We start from the raw sequence: 20,935 nt of genomic DNA on the forward strand, positions 1-20,935 counted from the left end.
TAGGGGAGAGGGAGGGGGAAAGTGCTAGGGTAGAGGGAGGGGGAAAGTGCTAGGGGAGAGGGAAGGGGGAAGGAAGTGCTAGGGGAGATGGAGGGGGGAAGTGCTAGGGGAGAGGGAGGGGGAAAGTGCTAGGGGGAGAGGGAGGGGGGAAGTGCTAGGGTAGAGGGAGGGGGGAAATGCTAGGGGAGAGGGAGGGGGGAAGTGCAAGGGGAGAGGGAGGGGGGAAAGTGCTAGGGGAGAGGGAGGGGAAGTGCTAGGGGAGAGGGGAGGGGGGAAGTGCTAGGGGAGATGGAGGGGGGAAGTGCTAGGGGAGAGGGAGGGGGAAAGTGCTAGGGGAGAGGGAGGGGGGAAGTGCTAGGGGAGAGGGAGGGGGGAAGTGCTAGGGTAGAGGGAGGGGGGAAATGCTAGGGGAGAGGGAGGGGAGTGCAAGGGGAGAGGGAGGGGGAAGTGCTAGGGTAGAGGGAGGGGGAAGTGCTAGGGGAGAGGGAGGGGGAAAGTGCTAGGGGAGAGGGAGGGGGGAAGTGCTAGGGGAGAGGGAGGGGGGAAAGTGCTAGGGGAGGGGGAGGGGGAAGTGCTAGGGTAGAGGGAGGGGGGAAGTGCTAGGGGAGAGGGAGGGGGGAAAGTGCTAGGGAGGGGGAGGGGGGAAAGTGCTAGGGGAGAGGGCAGGGGGTGGGGGAAAGTGCTAGGGGAGAGGGAGGGGGGAAGTGCTAGGGGAGAGGGAGGGGGGAAGTGCTAGGGGAGAGGGAGGGGGGAATGTGCTAGGGGAGCGGGAGGGGAAAGTGCTAGGGGAGAGGGCAGGGGGAGGGGGGAAAGTGCAAGGGGAGGAGGAGGGGGGAGAGTGCTAGGGGAGAGGGAGGAGGAAAGTGCAAGGGGAGAGGGAGGAGGGAAAGTGCTAGGGGAGAGGGAGGGGGAAAGTGCTAGGGGAGAGGGAGGGGGGAAAGTGCTAGGGGACAGGGAAGGGGAAAGTGCTAGGGGAGAGGGAGTGGGGAAAGTGCTAGGGGAGAAAGAGGGGGAAGTGCTAGGGGAGAGGGAGGGGGAAATTGCTAGGGGAGAGGGAGGGGGAAAGGGCTAGGGGAGAAGGAGGGGGAAGTGCTAGGGGAGAGGGAGGGGGGAAGTGCTAGGGGAGAAGGAGGGGGGAAAGTGCTAGGGGAGATGGAGGGGGGAAGTGCTAGGGGAGAGGGAAGTGCTAGGGGAGAGGGAGGGGGGAAAGTGCAAGGGGAGGAGGAGGGGGAAGTGCAAGGGGAGGAGGAGGAGTGGAAAGTGAAAGGGGACAGGGAGGGGGGAAAGTGCAAGGGGAGAGGAGGGGGGGAAAGTGCTAGGGGAGAGGGAAGGGGAAGTGCTAGGGGAGAGACAGGGGGGAAAGTGCAAGGGGAGAGGGAGGGGGAAAGTGCAAGGGGAGAGGGAGGGGGGAAAGTGCTAGGGGAGAGGAAGGGGGAAAGTGCTAGGGGAGAGGGAGGGGGGAAAGTGCTAGGGGAGGGGAAGGGGGGAAAGTGCAAGGGTAGGAGGAGGAGTGGAAAGTGCAAGGGGAGAGGGAGGGGGGAAAGTGCAAGGGGAGGAGGAGGAGTGGAAAGTGCAAGGGGAGAGGGAGGGGGAAAGTGCAAGGGGAGGAGGAGGGGGGAAAGTGCTAGGGGAGAGGGAGGGGGGAAGTGCTAGGGGAGAGGGAGGGGGGAAAGTGCAAGGGGAGAGGGAGGGGGAAAGTGCAAGGGGAGAGGGAGGGGGGAAGTGCTAGGGGAGAGGGAGGGGGGAAAGTGCTAGGGGAGAGGGAGGGGGGAAAGTGCTAGGGGAGGGGAAGGGGGGAAAGTGCAAGGGTAGGAGGAGGAGTGGAAAGTGCAAGGGGAGGGGGGAAGTGCTAGGGGAGAGGGAGGGGGGAAAGTGCTAGGGGAGAGGGAGGGGGAAGTGCTAGGGGGGAGAGGGAGGGGGGAAGTGCTAGGGGAGATGGAGGGGGAAGTGCTACCGGAGAGGGAGGGGGAAAGTGCTAGGGGAGAGGGAGGGGGGAAGTGCTAGGGTAGAGGGAGGGGGGAATGCTAGTGGAGAGGGAGGGGGGAAGTGCAAGGGGAGAGGGAGGGGGGAAGTGCTAGGGTAGAGGGAGGGGGGAAAGTGCTAGGGGAGAGGAGGGGGAAGCGCTAGGGGGAGAGGGAGGGGGAAGTGCTAGGGGAGATGGAGGGGGGAAGTGCTAGGGGAGAAGGAGGGGGGGAAAGTGCTGGGGGAGGGGGAAGGGGAAGTGCTAGGGTAGAGGGAGGGGGGAAGTGCTAGGGGAGAGGGAGGAGGGGAAAGTGCTAGGGGAGGGGGGAAAGTGCTAGGGGAGAGGGCAGGGGGAGGGGGAAAGTGGCTAGGGGAGAGGAGGGGGGAAGTGCTAGGGGAGATGGAGGGGGAAGTGCTAGGGGAGAGGGAGGGGGAAGTGCTAGGGGAGAGGGGGGAAGTGCTAGGGAGAGGGAGGGGGAAGTGCAAGGGGAGAGGGGAGGGGGGAAGTGCTAGGGGAGAAGGAGGGGGAAAGTGCTAGGGGAGGGGGAGGGGGGAAAGTGCTAGGGGAGAGGGCAGGGGGAGGGGGGAAAGTGCTAGGGGAGAGGGAGGGGGGAAGTGCTAGGGGAGAGGGAGGGGGGAAAGCGCTAGGGGAGAGGGAGGGGGGAAGTGCTAGGGGAGAGGGAGGGGGGAAGTGCTAGGGGAGAGGGAGGGGGGAAAGTGCTAGGGGAGAGGGAGGGGGAAGTGCTAGGGTAGAGGGAGGGGGGGAAATGCTAGGGGAGAGGGAGGGGGGAAGTGCAAGGGGAGAGGGAGGGGGGAAAATGCTAGGGAGAGGGAGGGGGAAGTGCTAGGGGAGAGGGAGGGGGGAAGTGCTAGGGGAGATGGAGGGGGGAGTGCTAGGGGAGAGGGCGGGGGGAAGTGCTAGGGGAGAGGGAGGGGGGAAATGCTAGGGGAGAGGGAGGGGGGAAGTGCAAGGGGGAGAGGGGAGGGGGAAGTGCTAGGGTAGAGGGAAGGGGGAAGTGCTAGGGGAGAGGGAGGGGGAAAGTGCTAGGGGAGAGGGAGGGGGGAAGTGCTAGGGGAGAGGGAGGGGGGAAGTGCTAGGGGAGATGGAGGGGGAAGTGCTAGGGGAGAGGGAGGGGGGAAAGTGCTAGGGTAGGGGGAGGGGGAAGTGCTAGGGTAGAGGGAAGGGGGAAGTGCTAGGGGAGAGGGAGGGGGAAAGTGCTAGGAGAGAGGGAGGGGGGAAGTGCTGGGGAGAGGGAGGGGGAAAGTGCTAGGGGAGAGGGAGGGGAAAGTGCTAGGGGAGAGGGAGGGGGGAAAGTGCTAGGGTAGGGGGAGGGGGAAAGTGCTAGGGGAGAGGGCAGGGGTGGGGGGAAGTGCTAGGGAGAGGGAGGGGGGAAGTGCTAGGGGAGAGGGAGGGGGAAGTGCTAGGGGAGAGGGAGGGGGGAAAGTGCTAGGGGAGGGGAGGGGGAAAGTGCTAGGGGAGAGGGCAGGGGGAGGGGGAAAGTGCAAGGGGAGGAGGAGGGGGGAGAGTGCTAGGGGAGAGGAGGAGGAAAGTGCAAGGGGAGAGGGAGGAGGGAAAGTGCTAGGGGAGAGGGAGGGGGAAAGTGCTAGGGGAAGGGGAGGGGGGAAAGTGCTAGGGGACAGGGAAGGGGGGAAGTGCTAGGGGAGAGGGGAGTGGGGAAAGTGCTAGGGGAGAAGGAGGGGGAAGTGCTAGGGGAGAGGGAGGGGGAAATTGCTAGGGGAGAGGGGAGGGGGGAAAGTGCTAGGGGAGAAGGAGGGGGGAAGTGCTAGGGGAGAGGGGAGGAGGAAAGTGCTAGGGGAGAAGGAGGGGGAAAGTGCTAGGGGAGAGGGAGGGGGGAAGTGCTAGGGGAGAGGGAGAGGGAAGTGCTAGGGGAGAGGGAGGGGGAAAGTGCAAGGGGGAGGAGGAGGGGGGAAAGTGCAAGGGGAGGAGGAGGAGTGGAAAAGTGCAAGGGGACAGGGAGGGGGAGAAAGTGCAAGGGGAGGAGGAGGGGGAAAGTGCTAGGGGAGAGGGAGGGGGAAAGTGCTAGGGAGAGACAGGGGGAAAGTGCAAGGGGAGAGGGAGGGGGAGAAGTGCAAGGGGAGAGGGAGGGGGGAAAGTGCTAGGGGAGAGGAAGGGGGAAAGTGCTAGGGGAGAGGGAGGGGGGGAAGTGCTAGGGGAGGGGAAGGGGGGAAAGTGCAAGGGTAGGAGGAGGAGTGGAAAGTGCAAGGGGAGAGGGGAGGGGGAAGTGCAAGGGGAGGAGGAGGAGTGGAAACTGCAAGGGGAGAGGGAGGGGGAAAGTGCAAGGGGAGGAGGAGGGGGAAAGTGCTAGGGGAGAGGGAGGGGGGAAGTGCTAGGGGAGAGGGAGGGGGGAAAGTGCAAGGGGAGAGGGAGGGGGAAAGTGCAAGGGGAGAGGGAGGGGGAAGTGCTAGGGGAGAGGGAGGGGGGAAGGTGCTAGGGGAGAAGGAGGGGGGAAAGTGCTAGGGGAGGGGAAAGGGGGGAAAGTGCAAGGGTAGGGAGGAGGAGTGGAAAGTGCAAGGGGAGGGGGGAAGTGCTAGTGGAGAGGAAGGGGGGAAAGTGCTAGGGGAGAGGGAGGGGGAAGTGCTAGGGGAGAGGGAGGGGGGAAGTGCTAGGGGAGAAGGAGGGGGGAAAGTGCTAGGGGAGGGGGAGGGGGAAAGTGCTAGGGGAGAAGGCAGGGGGAGGGGAGAAGTGCTAGGGGAGAGGGAGGGGGGAAGTGCTAGGGGAGAGGGAGGAGGAAAGTGCAAGGGGGGAGGGAGGAGGGAAAGTGCTAGGGGAGAGAGAGGGGGGAAAGTGCTAGAGGAGAGGGAGGGGGGAAAGTGCTAGGGGACAGGGAGGGGGGTAAGTGCAAGGGTAGAGGGAGGGGGGAAGTGCTAGGGGAGAGGGAGTGGGGAAAGTGCTAGGGGAGAAGGAGGGGAAGTGCTAGGGGAGAGGGAGGGGGAAATTGCTAGGGGAGAGGGAGGGGGGAAAGTGCTAGGGGAGAAGGAGGGGGGAAGTGCTTGGGGAGAGGAAGGGGGGAAGTGCTAGGGGACAGGGAGGGGGAAAAGTGCAAGGGTAGAGGGAGGGGGGAAAGTGCTAGGGGAGAGGGAGTGGGGAAAGTGCTAGGGGAGCAGGAGGGGGAAGTGCTAGGGGAGAGGGAGGGGGAAATTGCTAGGGGAGAGGGAGGGGGAAAGTGCTAGGGGAGAAGGAGGGGGAAGTGCTAGGGGAGAGGGAGGGGGGAAAGTGCTAGGGGAGAAGGAGGGGGGACAGTGCTAGGGGAGAGGGAGGGGGGAAGTGCTAGGGGAGAGGGAAGTGCTAGGGGAGAGGGAGGGGGAAAGTTGAAGGGGATAGGGAGGGGGGAAAGTGCAAGGGGAGGAGGAGGGGGGAAGTGCAAGGGGAGGAGGAGGAGTGAAAAGTGCAAGGGGAGAGGGAGGGGGGAAAGTGCAAGGGGAGGAGGAGGGGGGAAAGTGCTAGAGGAGAGGGGGTGCTAGGGGAGAGGGAGGGGGAATGTGCAAGGGGAGAGGGAGGGGGAAAGTGCAAGGGAGAGGGAGGGGGAAAGTGCTAGGGGAGAGGGAGGGGGAAAGTGCTAGGGGTGGGGAAGGGGGAAAGTGCTAGGGGGGGAGGGGGAAAGTGCAAGGGTAGGAGAAGGAGTGGAAAGTGCAAGGGGAGAGGGAGGGGGAAGTGCAAGGGGAGGAGGGGGGGAGTGGAAAGTGCAAGGGGAGAGGGAGGGGGAAGTGCTAGGGGAGAGGGAGGGGGAAAGTGCAAGGGGAGAGGGAGGGGGAAAGTGCTAGGGGAGGGGGGGGGGGAAGTGCCTAGGGAGGGGGAGGGGGAAGTGCTAGGGGAGAGGGCAGGGGAAGGGGGAAAGTGCTAGGGGAGAGGGAGGGGGGAAGTGCTAGGGAGATGGAGGGGGGAAGTGCTAGGGGAGCGGGAGGGGGAAGTGCTAGGGGAGAGGGAGGGGGGAAGTGCTAGGGGAGAGGTAGGGGGGAAGTGCAAGGGGAGAGGGAGGGGGGAAGTGCTAGGGGAGAAGGAGGGGGGAAAGTGCTAGGGGGAGGGGGAGGGGGAAAGTGCTAGGGGAGAGGGCAGGGGGAGGGGGGAAGTGCTAGGGGAGAGGGAGGGGGGAAAGTGCTAGGGGAGAAGGAGGGGGACAGTGCTAGGGGAGAGGGAGGGGGGAAGTGCCTAGGGGAGAGGGAAGTGCTAGGGGAGAGGGAGGGGGGAAAGTGCAAGGGGAGAGGAGGGGGGAAAGTGCAAGGGAGGAGGAGGAGTGAAAAGTGCAAGGGGAGAGGGAGGGGGGAAGTGCAAGGGGAGGAGGAGGGGGGAAAGTGCTAGAGGAGAGGGGGGGTGCTAGGGGAGAGGGAGGGGGAATGGTGCAAGGGGAGAGGGAGGGGGAAAGTGCATTGGGGAGAGGGGAGGGGGGAAAGTGCTAGGGGAGAGGGAGGGGGGAAAGTGCTAGGGGAGAGGGAGGGGGGAAAGTGCTAGGGGGAGGGGAAGGGGGGAAAGTGCTAGGGGGGGAAGGGGAAAGTGCAAGGGTAGGAGAAGGAGTGGAAAGTGCAAGGGGAGAGGGAGGGGGGAAAGTGCAAGGGGAGGAGGGGGAGTGGAAAGTGCAAGGGGAGAGGGAGGGGGAAAGTGCTAGGGGAGAGGGAGGGGGAAAGTGCAAGGGGAGAGGGAGGGGGAAAGTGCTAGGGGAGAGGAAGGGGGGAAAGTGCTAGGGGAGGGGGAGGGGGAAGCACTAGGGGAGAAGGAGGGGGGAAAGTGCTAGGGGAGGGGGAGGGGGGAAAGTGCTAGGGGAAGAGGGCAGGGGGAGGGGGGAAAGTGCTAGGGGAGAGGGAGGGGGGAAAGTGCTAGGGGAGAGGGAGGAGGAAAGTGCAAGGGGGGAGGGAGGAGGGAAAGTGCTAGGGGAGAGGGAGGGGGGAAAGTGCTAGGGGAGAGGGAGGGGGGAAAGTGCTAGGGGACAGGGAGGGGGGAAAGTGCAAGGGTAGAGGGAGGGGGGAAAGTGCTAGGGGAGAGGGAGTGGGGAAAGTGCTAGGGGAGAAGGAGGGGGAAGTGCTAGGGGAGAGGGAGGGGGAAATTGCTAGGGGAGAGGGAGGGGGGAAAGTGCTAGGGGAGAAGGAGGGGGGAAGTGCTTGGGGAGAGGAAGGGGTTAAAGTGCTAGGGGACAGGGAGGGGGGAAAGTGCAAGGGTAGAGGGAGGGGGGAAAGTGCTAGGGGAGAGGGAGTGGGAAAGTGCTAGGGGAGAAGGAGGGGGAAGTGCTAGGGGAGAGGGAGGGGGAAATTGCTAGGGGAGAGGGAGGGGGGAAAGTGCTAGGGGAGAAGGAGGGGGGAAGTGCTAGGGGAGATGGAGGGGGGAAAGTGCTAGGGGAGAAGGAGGGGGGGCAGTGCTAGGGGAGAGGGAGGGGGGAAGTGCTAGGGGAGAGGGAAGTGCTAGGGGAGAGGGAGGGGGGAAAGTTGAAGGGGATAGGGAGGGGAGAAAGTGCAAGGGGAGGAGGAGGGGGGAAAGTGCAAGGGGAGGAGGAGGAGTGAAAAGTGCAAGGGGAGAGGGAGGGGGGAAAGTGCAAGGGGAGGAGGAGGGGGGAAAGTGCTAGAGGAGAGGGGGGGAAGTGCAAGGGGAGGAGGGGGAGTGGAAAGTGCAAGGGGAGAGGAAGGGGGAAAGTGCTAGGGGAGAGGGAGGGGGGAAAGTGCAAGGGGAGAGGGAGGGGGAAAGTGCTAGGGGAGAGGGCGGGGGGAAAGTGCTAGGGGAGGGGGAGGGGGGAAAGTGCTAGGGGAGAGGGCAGGGGGAGGGGGGAAAGTGCTAGGGGAGAGGGAGGGGGAATGTGCAAGGGGAGAGGGAGGGGGAAAGTGCAAGGGGAGAGGGAGGGGGGAAAGTGCTAGGGGAGAGGGAGGGGGGAAGTGCTAGGGGAGGGGAAGGGGGGAAAGTGCTAGGGGGGAAGGGGGAAAGTGCAAGGGTAGGAGAAGGAGTGGAAAGTGCAAGGGGAGAGGGAGAGGGGAAGTGCAAGGGGAGGAGGGGGAGTGGAAAGTGCAAGGGGAGAGGGAGGGGGAAAGTGCTAGGGGAGAGGGAGGGGGGAAAGTGCAAGGGGAGAGGGAGGGGGAAAGTGCTAGGGGAGAGGGCGGGGGGAAAGTGCTCGGGGAGGGGGAGGGGGGAAAGTGCTAGGGGAGAGGGCAGGGGGAGGGGGGAAAGTGCTAGGGGAGAGGGAGGGGGGAAGTGCTAGGGGAGATGGAGGGGGGAAGTGCTAGGGGAGAGGGAGGGGGAAGTGCTAGGGGAGAGGGAGGGGGGAAGTGCTAGGGGAGAGGTAGGGGGGAAGTGCAAGGGGAGAGGGAGGGGGGAAGTGCTAGGGGAGAAGGAGGGGGGAAAGTGCTAGGGGAGAAGGAGGGGGACAGTGCTAGGGGAGAGGGAGGGGGAAGTGCTAGGGGAGAGGGAAGTGCTAGGGGAGAGGGAGGGGGGGAAAGTTGAAGGGGATAGGGAGGGGGGAAAGTGCAAGGGGAGGAGGAGGGGGAAAGTGCAAGGGGAGGAGGAGGAGTGAAAAGTGCAAGGGGAGAGGGAGGGGGGAAAGTGCAAGGGGAGGAGGAGGGGGGAAAGTGCTAGAGGAGAGGGGGGGTGCTAGGGGAGAGGGAGGGGGAATGTGCAAGGGGAGAGGGAGGGGGAAAGTGCAAGGGGAGAGGGAGGGGGGAAAGTGCTAGGGGAGAGGGAGGGGGGAAAGTGCTAGGGGAGAGGGAGGGGGGAAAGTGCTAGGGGAGGGGAAGGGGGGAAAGTGCAAGGGTAGGAGGAGGAGTGGAAAGTGCAAGGGGAGAGGGAGGGGGAAAGTGCTAGGGGAGAGGGAGGGGGGAATGTGCAAGGGGAGAGGGAGGGGTGAAAGTGCTAGGGGAGAGGGAGGGGGAAAGTGCAAGGGGAGGAGGAGGAGTGGAAAGTGCTGAACACATGATGAAAGAATAACAACAGGTAGTGCTGCCAGCAGATGGGAAGTGACATGATTAAGTGCAGACAGCGGGTGTCTGATAAGTGCAGGAAGGGGCGGCTGTAAGGTTGCAGGTACAGGCCCAATCAGAGGCGTGGGGAAATTCTAAGAACCAAAATCTTTACTAAATGGATCCCTGCCCACAGCCCCTAAAGAAGCCAGGGGAAGGGGATGTGGAAAAGTAGCCACCAGGAGGGAGCGGGAGTAATCAAGCTGGCAGCAGGCTGGCACCTGCAAGGTGGAGGCAGCACACGCACCCATGCTTGGAGTGCACCCAGTGTGGATGGCCATTTCCACAAGACGCAGAGGCTCGTGGGGCATGCAGACGACATTAAGGGAGTATGCCATTCACTGGGACTCACCACGTGGAGCCGGAGACGCCGCAGAGGTACATGATGGAGTCCAAGAGGTCCTGAGTGGCGAGTTCCATGAGAGTTCCCATGAGTGCGATCATCGCCCGCAGTCCCCCGCCGGACCCCAACAGAGCCACGCGGGGTACTCTATCCTGCAAAGTGTAAGCAGATGGGTGCACATTGAGACTGCACTGTTCAAATCACAATGTGCATAATGTCTGCACGAGTGCATAGAATGGCATAGCAGGGCATAGATTAGTACGGAACCAACATGGGCATACATGGGTATACAGAAAGGAAATATGCCAAGGACATACACATGGCATAAAATACAACCATATGACCTCGTCATACAATGTCGAGCATTCAGCCGGGGTATATGGCATGGACATACACATGGCATAAAATACATCATATGGCCGGCCATACACTCTAAATGTACAGCATGGGCATAACGCGGGGGTTACAGAATATACACATGGCATAAACTCTCATAACATGGCCTGCTCATACACTCGCAGGCGTACAGCACGGATATCAGGCAAGAGGGGGATGTGGCAATGGCACGCAGAATGAGCAACGAAAGGACACACTGCGGGGGCTATACCCTCATCCTCCTCCCTAAGAGTGAAGGCTCTTCTCCCTTCCCCCAAGAAGGGGCACCTGGGGCAGTGGTTGGCTGAGGATGATAGGCCCCTTGGCTCCCTGCTCTGCAGGAGAAGGCCAAGGCAGGGCTCCACGAGGGTCCGGGGCCCAGTGGCTCCGCAGACTCCTTGAGCAAAATGAACTTGCTGTGATGGACTGGAGACGGCTACCTAGGACAGGACGGGACATGGACTGGCTGGCCAATGTGTAAGGCTAGTGTCACTTCAGTGACATTTGTGATGTCATCTTTGATATCCTGGGTGTTAGTCTTAGCAGTGCACGGTGGTGGTGCGAGTTATGGTGGCTTAGCTGACATAAAACAAAGGGACTAAACATGTGATGCCATCAGTGATGGCAGCAATGACATGTGTGATGGCATCTTTCATGTCTGGGGTGGTAGTGGTAGCAGTGGAGAGTGCTGACTGGAAAAATGGGTGCTTAGCCTAACATAACTCCCGAATTTCAGGGGTTTTTAGATTTTACTTGTAATCATAACGTCCTTTTAACAAAGTTTTTTTTTGTAGTGATATATATATATACCCCCATTCGCGCTATGTGTAACTATGCATCACTCAGCCAGACAGCAGGGGGCGAGAGAGGGCGGGTCCTCACCACATCACAGCTGATGCCGTGCTTTGCCAGACACTGCGCTATGGTCCTCCGCCTCTCGCTGGTGGAGATGAGTTCCCCGTCTGACAGTTCCTTCGACCAACGGATGAGGGCGCTGTTGGGGAAAACAGGTGGATGTCGAGTTATTGCAGCCTGCACTTCACAGCACACATAGGATGGGCAATGCAGCACTGCACTCACCTCGGCGACTCGGGGGTCCTATTCGCCCACGAGGGCACCTAGGGAAGAAACGTGAATCATATTAGAGGCGTTTTATCCCCTCTTCCCTCCCAGGCGCACCACTCAGCCGCCCTTGCGGTCAGCAGCAGGGGAGAGAGAACAGCACCCACACAGTTCTGATGCAGCATGAACACGAGTGTGGTGTGGTTTGGCTCACATCCGAGTGTCACTGAGCTGCAGGCAGAGGCGAAAGCGTGAAACACGTGCAGTGCACGTGCCAGACACTAGCCTCAGTGACACAGCTGGAACTAGGGGTGCAATTCATGGGAAGTGTCGGAGCAAAGCACAAGTCCAGATGGTACAAGGGGCACACCTGGTGTTCCTCCTCCACACCCCAAAAGGCAACACCTGGGACCATTCTACTCCACCAACAACACCAACCCCAGACCTGCTACCTTGCTTGCAGACACACAACCAGGCAAAACCCATACACTGTGCCTGGCTTATGCACCCCCACCCCCAACAACACAAAACCAACACCGTATACCCTGCTTGCACACAACCGCAACAACACATACCCCGACCATGTGTCTGCCTGGCTACTCCACCCCCAACAACACAAATCCAGGACTTGGTACCTTGCTTGCCCACCTGCAACAACGCCTACCGGACCATGTGTCTGCCTTGCTTCCTGGCCCCCAAAATGAGAACTGGCAAGTATTTACGATTATTTAACTCTCAGATGATTAATTATAGTGTTTTAGGTCTGTTACATAACTGCATTTACAAAAAATAAATATTACAGAAATCAATGAGTTCAGTGAGAAGCGGCCGCCACATACAGACCAGCCACTCATACACCCACCCTCATTCCTAAGCAACAAGAGCCTGAGGTTCCGAGGAGCCAGAGCACACATTCTTGGGACTGTAATCCTGGAGCCTGGAGCCTGGAGCCTGGAGCCTGGATCGGCTCGTGTACTGGGTGCAGAGATAATAGCAGGCGTGGACTGCCACACCAGAAATACATGGGGCATGTAGCAGCAGCCGCAGGCGCCCCTCGCTCTTCCAGGCAGGCAGCTGCCAGGAGTGCAAGCGTGGGCACCCGGATTTCAATGTTCGGGTGGTTTTGGCCTGGCAGCGCCTGGGAGCAGCAGGGGCCTCTTCCTGGAACATACATACATACGTACCATCGTCACTGGCACTTTGGCCTGGTGGTCAGACATCTGGTAGATCTATGAGAGAGTAACAGAGAATAGATGTTACTATTTGCCAACGATGACACTTTAAATATATGGAAATATAATTGACGATGATTTGCAATGTTCTGAGCAGCTCCGTGCGCATGCGTCTTGGTTGTGTGGTAAAGGTAAACATCACTTTCATATATGTCTTGCTATCCATTTCTTGAGATTTTAGGACCATTTGGGGGAAGACTCAGATGCCTGCTAGCCTTGACTAGGCTGCTTTGACGGCCTAGCAGAAGAATAGACAATCCCATGCCACCCAGTGACTGGAATGCCCTGTGCTCCCTCCACACAGTGACTGGAATGCCCTGTGCTCCCTCCACCCGGTGACTGGAATGCCCTGTTCTCCCTCCACACAGTGACTGGAATGCCCTGTGCTCCCTCCACACAGTGACTGGAATGCCCTGTGCTCCCTCCACCCAGTGACTGGAATGCCCTGTGGTCCCTCCACACAGTGACTGGAATGCCCTGTGCTCCCTCCACACAGTGACTGGAATGCCCTGTGCTCCCTCCACACAGTGACTGGAATGCCCTGTTCTCCCTCCACACAGTGACTGGAATGCCCTGTGCTCCCTCCACACAGTGACTGGAATGCCCTGTGCTCCCTCCACACAGTGACTGGAATGCTCTGTGCTCCCTCCACACAGTGACTGGAAGGCCCAGGCGCCTCACATCTGCTAGCTGTCTCCTTCAACCCTGTGAATGGAATTCCGCAGGCTCCTTCCACCCAGTGACTGGAATCCCCCAGGCTCCTTCCACCCAGTGACTGGAATATCCCAGGCTCCTTCCACCCAGTGGCTGGAATACCCCAGGCTCCTACCACCCAGTGGCTGGAATGCCCTGTGCTCCCTCCACACAGTCACTGGAATGCCCTGTGCTCCCTCCACACAGTGACTGGAATGTCCTGTGCTCCCTCCACACAGTGACTGGAATGCCCTGTGCTCCCTCCACACAGTGACTGGAAGGCCCAGGCGCCTCACATCCGCTAGCTGTCTCCTTCAACCCTGTGAATGGAATTTCCCAGGCTCCTTCCACCCAGTGACTGGAATCCCCCATGCTCCTTCCACCCAGTGGCTGGAATACCCCAGGCACCTTCCATCCAGTGGCTGGAATACCCCAGGCTCCTACCACCCAGTGGCTGGAATGCCCTGTGCTCCCTCCATACAGTGACTGGAATGCCCTGTGCTCCCTCCACACAGTGACTGGAATGCCCTGTGCTCCCTCCACACAGTGAATAGAATGCCCCAGGCGCCTCATATCTGCTAGCTGGAATGCCCCAGTCTCCTTCAACCCTGTGACTGGAATCCCCCAGGCTCCTTCCACCCAGTGGCAGGAATACCCCAGGCTCCTTCCACCAAGTGGCTGGAATACCCCAGGCTCCTTCCACCCAGTGGCTGGAATACCCCAGGCTCCTTCCACCCAGTGGCTGGAATACCCCAGGCTCCTACCACCCAGTGGCTGGAATGCCCTGTGCTCCCTCCACACAGTGACTGGAATGCCCTGTGCTCCCTCCACACAGTGACTGGAATGCCCTGTGCTCCCTCCACACAGTGAATGGAATGCCCCAGGCGCCTCACATCCGCTAGCTGGAATGCCCCAGTCTCCTTCAACCCTGTGACTGGAATCCCCCAGGCTCCTTCCACCCAGTGGCTGGAATACCCCAGGCTCCTACCACCCAGTGGCTGGAATACCCCTGGCTCCTTCCACCAAGTGGCTGGAATACCCCAAGCTCCTTCCACCCAGTGGCTGGAATACCCCAAGCTCCTTCTACCATGTGACTGGAATACCAAAACCTGAGGCTCCTTCCACCAGGTGACTGGAATCAAAGGGCTCCTTCCAACGAGTGACTGGAATGCCCAGGTCCGTCCACGAGAGACTGGAATACCCAGGGTTCCTTCCACCCTGTAACTGGAATTCCACATGCTCCTTCCACCCAGTGAGTTGTATGCCCAATGTTCCTTCCACCCGGTGACTGGAATACCAATACCCAAGGCTCCCTTCACCCGGTGACAGGAATATATCAGTCTCCTTCCGCCCAGTGACTGGAATGCCCCACGTTCCTTGCACCCAGTGACTGGAATGTAAAGTGCTCCTTCCACCCAGTCACTGGAATGCTCATGGCTCCTTCCACCCAGGGACTGGAATTGCCCAGTATCCTTCGGCTCAGTGACTGGAATGCCCTGTGCTCCCTCCATACAGTGACTGGAATGCCCTGTGCTCCCTCCACACAGTGACTGGAATGCCCTGTGCTCCCTCCACCCAGTGACTGGAATGCCCTGTGCTCCCTCCACACAGTGACTGGAATGCCCTGTGCTCCCTTCACACAGTGACTGGAATGCCCTGTGCTCCCTCCACACAGTGACTGGAATGCCCTGTGCTCCCTCCACACAGTGACTGGAAGGCCCCAGGCGCCTCACATCAGCTAGCTGGAATGTGCAGTCTCCTTTCACCCAATGACTGGAATTCCACATGCTCCTTTCACCCAGTGAGTTGTATGCCAAGGTCTCCTTCCACCCAATGACTTGAATGCGCAATGCTGCTTCCACCCGGTGACTGGAATACCAATACCCAAGGCTCCCTTCACCCAGTGAATGGAATACTCCAGGCTCCTTTCACCCAGGGACTGAAATAACGCAGGCTCCTTCCAACCGGTGACTGGAATCAAAGGGCTCCTTCTAACGAGTGACTGGAATGCCCAGGCGCCGTCCACCCAGAGGCTGGAATACCCAGGTTTCCTTCCACCCTGTAACTAGAATACCCAGGGCTCCTTCCCGCCAGTGACTGGAATTCCACATGCTCCTTTCACCCAGTGAGTTGTATACCAAGGTCTCCTTCCACCCAATGACTTGAATGCGCAATGCTGCTTCCACCCGGTGACTGGAATACCAATACCCAAGGCTCCCTTCACCTGGTGAATGGAATACTCCAGGCTCCTTTCACCCAGTGATTTGAATACCCCAGGCTCCTTCCATCTGGTGACTGGAATACCAATAACGCCGGCTCCTTCCACCCAGTAAATGGAAGACTCAGGACTCCTTCCACCCAGTGACTGGAATGCCCCACGTTCCTTCCACTCAGTGACTGGAATTTAAAGTGCTCCTACCACCCAGTGACTGGAATGCCCTGTGCTTCTACCACCCAGTGACTGAGTGACCGGAATGCAAAGTGCTCCTTCTACCCAGTGACTGGAATGCTCATGGCTCCTTCCACCCAGGGACTGGAATTGCCCAGTATCCTCCCATCCAGTGACTTGAATGCCCCGCGCTCATTCCACCCTGTGACTGCAACACCCCTAGCTTCTGCCACACAATATCCTCCCATCCAGTGACTTGAAAGCCCTGGGATCCTCCCACCCAGTGACTGGAATGCCCTGTGCTCCCTCCACACAGTGAATGGAATGCACCAGGCTCATCCCATCCAGTGACTTGAAAGCCCTGGGATCCTCCCACTCAGTGACTGGAATGCCCTGTGCTCCCTCCACACAGTGAATGGAATGCCACAGGCTCATCCCATTCAGTGACCGGAATGTCCCAGGCTCCTTTCACCCAATAACTGGAATTCCACATGCTCCTTCCACCCAGTGAGTTGTATGCCAAGGTCTCCTTCCACCCAATGACTTGAATGTGCAATGCTGCTTCCACCCGGTGACTGGAATACCAATACCCAAGGCTCCCTTCACCAGGTGAATGGAATACTCCAGGCTCCTTTCACCCAGTGATTTGAATACCCCAGGCTCCTTCCATCTGGTGACTGGAATACCAATAACGCAGGCTCCTTCCACCCAGTAAATGGAAGACTCAGGACTCCTTCCACCCAGTGACTGGAATAACAAAGGCTCCTTCCACCCGGTGACTGGAATACCCCAGACCCCTTCCACCCAGTGCCTGGAATACAAAGGGCTCCTTCGAATGAGTGACTGGAATGCCCAGGGCTCCTTCCACCCGGTGATGACTGGAAATCCCCAGTCTCCTTCCACCTGGTGACTAGAATACCTAGGATTCCTTCTACCCAGGGACTGGAATACCCTAGGCTCCTCCCAGACAATGAATGGGATAACCCAGGCCCCTTCCACCCAGTGACTGGAATGCCCCAAGCTCCTTCCATCTGGTGATGACTGGAATGCCTCAGGCTCCTTCCACCTGGTGACTAGAATACCCAGGACTCCTTCCACCCAGTGACTGAAATATGCTAAAACCTCTGGCATATGCTAAAAACTCTGGCTAGTAGGATTATTTCTAGAATGTGGACAACGATAAATCAATCAGTCAATACTCCCCAGTTAGTAATGCAATCAGCGGCTGTCCCGATACACATGTGAGTCGAACACTTTAGTAAACTCTACGCAATTGTAAAGAGCGAGGTCTCATCAGAACGATCGAATTTACACCCTACTTTTTACCTTGATTTCGAATGGGTTGATATTCTAGAGTTTATTAGATTATCAAGTAACTCTAAGGCAAGTGGGCCTGACGGGCTGACAAACTATCAGTTAAAAAAACACCCCGAGATCTGGACTTCGATAATGTACAAAATCTTTTCAATGGTGAACATCTCACAGTCCTTACCAGAGTCCTGGACCCAAGCAATTATAGTACCAATATATAAAAAGGTGGAGAGAGCGTCGCCAACAAGCTATAGACCCATCTCCCTTTTAGATATTCCTGGGAAATTATTTAGTAAAATTATTCTTAAACAGTTGCAAGCTTGGTGAAGATTCAAGAGCTGATTGACCCATTCCAATTGGGATTCAGGTCTGGGTTGGGTACTATTCCGAATATTATATCGTTAAATATGATTCAAGCCCAGCAGGCAGAGTGGAACCAGTCGCTATACTTAGGGTTTATAGATTTTCGAGCCGCATTCGACTCAATAGACAGAAACATCTTGTATATGAAGTTGAAGAAGCATGACTGCCCAGATACTCTCCTTTCGTTGGTAATACTTCTTCACTCTAATACGTCAGTGAGAGTTACCCTTAATGGCATGTTATCCCCTCGAATTAAGACTCAGAGAGGATTAAAACAATGGTGCCCTTTGGCAGCCTTCCTATTTAACTTCTTTATTTTGGATCTAGGAATCGAATTTTGCAAGCGTATGGGATATCCCCCTAAGTTAGGTGAGCAAAAGTTCCCTTACCTGCTTTATGCGGTTGATCTTGTGCTATTGTTCCAAACGCCTCAAGGCCTCCAGTAAATGCTGACAAATTTGGGACACTATGTGCAAGCAAATAATCTAGAAATTAACATCGAAAAGACCCAAATATTAAGATGTGAAAAGAAGTAGTTCAACTGGAGTAAAAAGTATTCCTGGAGAGTCCATGATGAAATAGTCCAGAACGTGTCCCAATGCAAATACCTGGGGGTTCTGATTAGCAATGCAAAAAGTAGACAGCCAGAAGAAATAGTGAGGAGGAATAAAATACAGCAGCTCACTTCTCAATCTCGATTGCTAATTAGAAAGTATTCTCCATGAAACATATAGTCCTTGGGCATCATTAGGACCCTGGCGCTAAGTGGTTAACGGCGCCGTAAAAGGCTGCGGCGCCGTTAACCACTAAACGCCTTACTACGAGGTCCCTTTGCGGGACCCGACCTGAACGGCTGTTCTAGACCAGTCGTTAAAGTAGGGACCTGCAAAGGGACTCTCGAGGTAAGTACGGTACCGCAATTTGCGGTACCGTACTTACCGCCTTCCCCACTCCCATTGAGCCCTCTGGGGCAAAAATGGAAATGGGGAAGGGCCAATGTTCAATAGGGAATTACCGTCCCACCAACCTTGGAATGGGGTGGTAATTCCCCATTGAACATTGGCGGACTCGTTACAATACCGGCACCAACCATGGTGCTAATATCGCCATGATTTAGCGCCGGTGTTGTAATGAGGGCCCTTTTCTATAAAATGAAGGTACTCCCGATTGTGCTATATGGCACTGAAGGATTTCTCCCTAAAGTCAAGCGCTACTGGGATCGTTTGGAATCAGGTTACTGGAAACAGATACTACATTTTCCCAGTACTGTCCCTATTGCAATTCGGCGCTATAAATTTGGTTTGACCTCCATGTACGCCCAGGTAACTTGAAAACAGTGTGCACTCCTCCGCAAACACCTACTGGAACGAAAATGTAACATATTGAAGGTGATAGCCCACTATTTGTTGAAATCCTTAAACATCTTTGCTACTAAATGGAGAAACCATGTATTCAACAAGTTGGCCAATGCAGATATCACGGTTGAGCTACAATTATTAAACCCAGATAGAGCAAAAATGAAAATACATTTAGCAGATTGGGTCGCAAATATGACAAGATGCTCCCAATACAAAGATTTTGATATCCATCTATTTGGTGTTAAAAATATGGTTCAATGTCAGGTTATCTACTGAAAACCTGTCACCAAAGGTGAGAATGGGGTACCTAAAATTTAGATTAAATCTGTGGTACACGAGAGATGTGCTTTGTAAAAGAAAAAAGTTGTAAAAAGAACAAAACTATTGTAGATATTGTACTGTGCCAGAACAACGGGAGACCTTGCAGCACCTCTTAGTAGAATGTGGAGCTCTTTGTAATGTACGAGATAGATGTTTTGCAAATATTATAGTAACACAGAGGACAATGGAGAGTAATGAAAGGTGGCACTCACTGTTCTCTAGCACCCGTACAAGAATCCAGCTAGCTATAGTCCAGTATTTACAAATTGTGCTCCCAGGTTTAGAAGTGCCAAAGGTTAAATGAACTTCATCCGAATGTAATCGAGTAATTGATTCGCTGTAACAAGTAAGGAATGGTCAAGATGGTTTCCTGGTTTTAATTATGGTATCAGAATGAATTGCTTCATATTTAGGTTGCAAAATGTGACCTTGTCCTGTGATATGTATATAAATTGTCTAAATGTATGAAATTTTCTTTTTTTTTTAGCTTTTGTAAAAATTATACTATATATATATAGATATGTTTGAGTATTTGAAAAGTTGTCAAGACAACTAGAACAAATAAAAAATAAAAAAAATTAGGATCACCCCATACTCCTCCCAGACAGTGAATGGAATTCCCCAGGCTCCTCCCGGCCTGTAACTGGAATACCCAGCCCCTTCCACCCAGTGACTGGAATACCCCAGGCTCCTCCCAGCCAGTGAATGGAATAACCTGCGCTCCTTTCACCCGGTGACAGGAATACCCAAGGCTCCTTCCACCCTGTGATGACAGGAATACCCCAGGCCCCTTCCACCCAGTGACTGGAATACCCCAGGCTCCTCCCAGCCAGTGAATGGAATACCCCAGGCTCCTCCCAGCCAGTGAATGGAATAACCTGCGCTCCTTTCACCCGGTGACAGGAATACCCAAGGCTCCTTCCACCCTGTGATGACAGGAATACCCCAGGCTCCTTCCAGCCAGTGACTGGAATACCCCAGGCTCCTCCCAGCCAGTGAATGGAATAACCTGCGCTCCTTTCCCCCGGTGACAGGAATACCCAAGGCTCCTTCCACCCTGTGATGACAGGAATACCCCAGGCTCCTTCCACCCAGTGACTGGAATACCCCAGGCTCCTCCCAGCCAGTGAATGGAATAACCTGCGCTCCTTTCACCCGGTGACAGGAATACCCAAGGCTCCTTCCACCCTGTGATGACAGGAATACCCCAGGCTCCTTCCACCCAGTGACTGGAATACCCCAGGCTCCTCCCAGCCAGTGAATGGAATAACCTGCGCTCCTTTCACCCGGTGACAGGAATACCCAAGGCTCCTTCCACCCTGTGATGACAGGAATACCCCAGGCTCCTTCCACCCAGTGACTGGAATACCCCAGGCTCCTCCCAGCCAGTGAATGGAATAACCTGCGCTCCTTTCACCCGGTGACAGGAATACCCAAGGCTCCTTCCACCCTGTGATGACAGGAATACCCCAGGCTCCTTCCACCCAGTGACTGGAATACCCCAGGCTCCTCCCAGCCAGTGAATGGAATAACCTGCGCTCCTTTCACCCGGTGACAGGAATACCCCAGGCTCCTTCCACCCTGTGATGACAGGAATACCCCAGGCTCCTTCCACCCAGTGACTGGAATACCCCAGGCTCCTCCCAGCCAGTGAATGGAATAACCTGCGCTCCTTTCACCCGGTGACAGGAATACCCAAGGCTCCTTCCACCCTGTGATGACAAGAATACCCCAGGCTCCTTCCACCCAGTGACTGGAATACCCCAGGCTCCTCCCAGCCAGTGAATGGAATAACCTGCGCTCCTTTCACCCGGTGACAGGAATACCCAAGGCTCCTTCCACCCTGTGATGACAGGAATACCCCAGGCTCCTTCCACCCAGTGACTGGAATACCCCAGGCTCCTCCCAGCCAGTGAATGGAATAACCTGCGCTCCTTTCACCCGGTGACAGGAATACCCAAGGCTCCTTCCACCCTGTGATGACAGGAATACCCCAGGCTCCTTCCACCCAGTGACTGGAATACCCCAGGCTCCTCCCAGCCAGTGAATGGAATAACCTGCGCTCCTTTCACCCGGTGACAGGAATACCCAAGGTTCCTTCCACCCTGTGATGACAGGAATACCCCAGGCTCCTTCCACCCAGTGACTAGAATACCCCAGGCTCCTCCCAGCCAGTGAATGGAATAACCTGCGCTCCTTTCACCCGGTGACAGGAATACCCAAGGCTCCTTCCACCCTGTGATGACAGGAATACCCCAGGCTCCTTCCACCCAGTGACTGGAATACCCCAGGCTCCTCCCAGCCAGTGAATGGAATAACCTGCGCTCCTTTCACCCGGTGACTGGAATACTCTAAACTAGACGAAGATGCAGAGAAGGCGAGAGCACGCATGAAGGAATATAAAAATGCCATCTTTGTGGCAAAAAAGGACTTCCTTCAAGGAGAAATTAAGCTAGCAGCTAATCAGGCTAAAGCTCTATTTGACATAGTCTAAATGTATGGCAGTACCGACCGCCGATTCACAGGAACAGGCCAATAAGTTAAGTGATTTTTTTAACAAAAAATCATGGACATCCAG

General features: G+C 56.8%; 1 protein-coding gene across 1 annotated transcript in view; it reads right to left on the reverse strand.

Moving 5' to 3' along the window:
* The window catches only part of LOC138570281 (cytosolic phospholipase A2 gamma-like), a 507,932-nt gene that overhangs the window by 482,572 nt on the left and 4,425 nt on the right, over positions 1 to 20,935 (reverse strand). The window contains exons 2-5 of the mRNA XM_069649050.1: positions 11,875 to 11,919; positions 10,709 to 10,746; positions 10,511 to 10,622; positions 9,263 to 9,405 (exon numbers count right to left, since the gene is read on the reverse strand). Coding sequence (XP_069505151.1) covers positions 9,263 to 9,405; positions 10,511 to 10,622; positions 10,709 to 10,746; positions 11,875 to 11,919 — 338 coding nt within the window. The remainder of the gene's footprint in view (positions 1 to 9,262; positions 9,406 to 10,510; positions 10,623 to 10,708; positions 10,747 to 11,874; positions 11,920 to 20,935) is intronic.

Source organism: Ambystoma mexicanum, chromosome 2q (genome assembly GCF_040938575.1).
Source record: "Ambystoma mexicanum isolate Mex_15411 chromosome 2q, UKY_AmexF1_1, whole genome shotgun sequence".
NCBI classification, from domain to species: Eukaryota; Metazoa; Chordata; class Amphibia; order Caudata; family Ambystomatidae; genus Ambystoma; species Ambystoma mexicanum.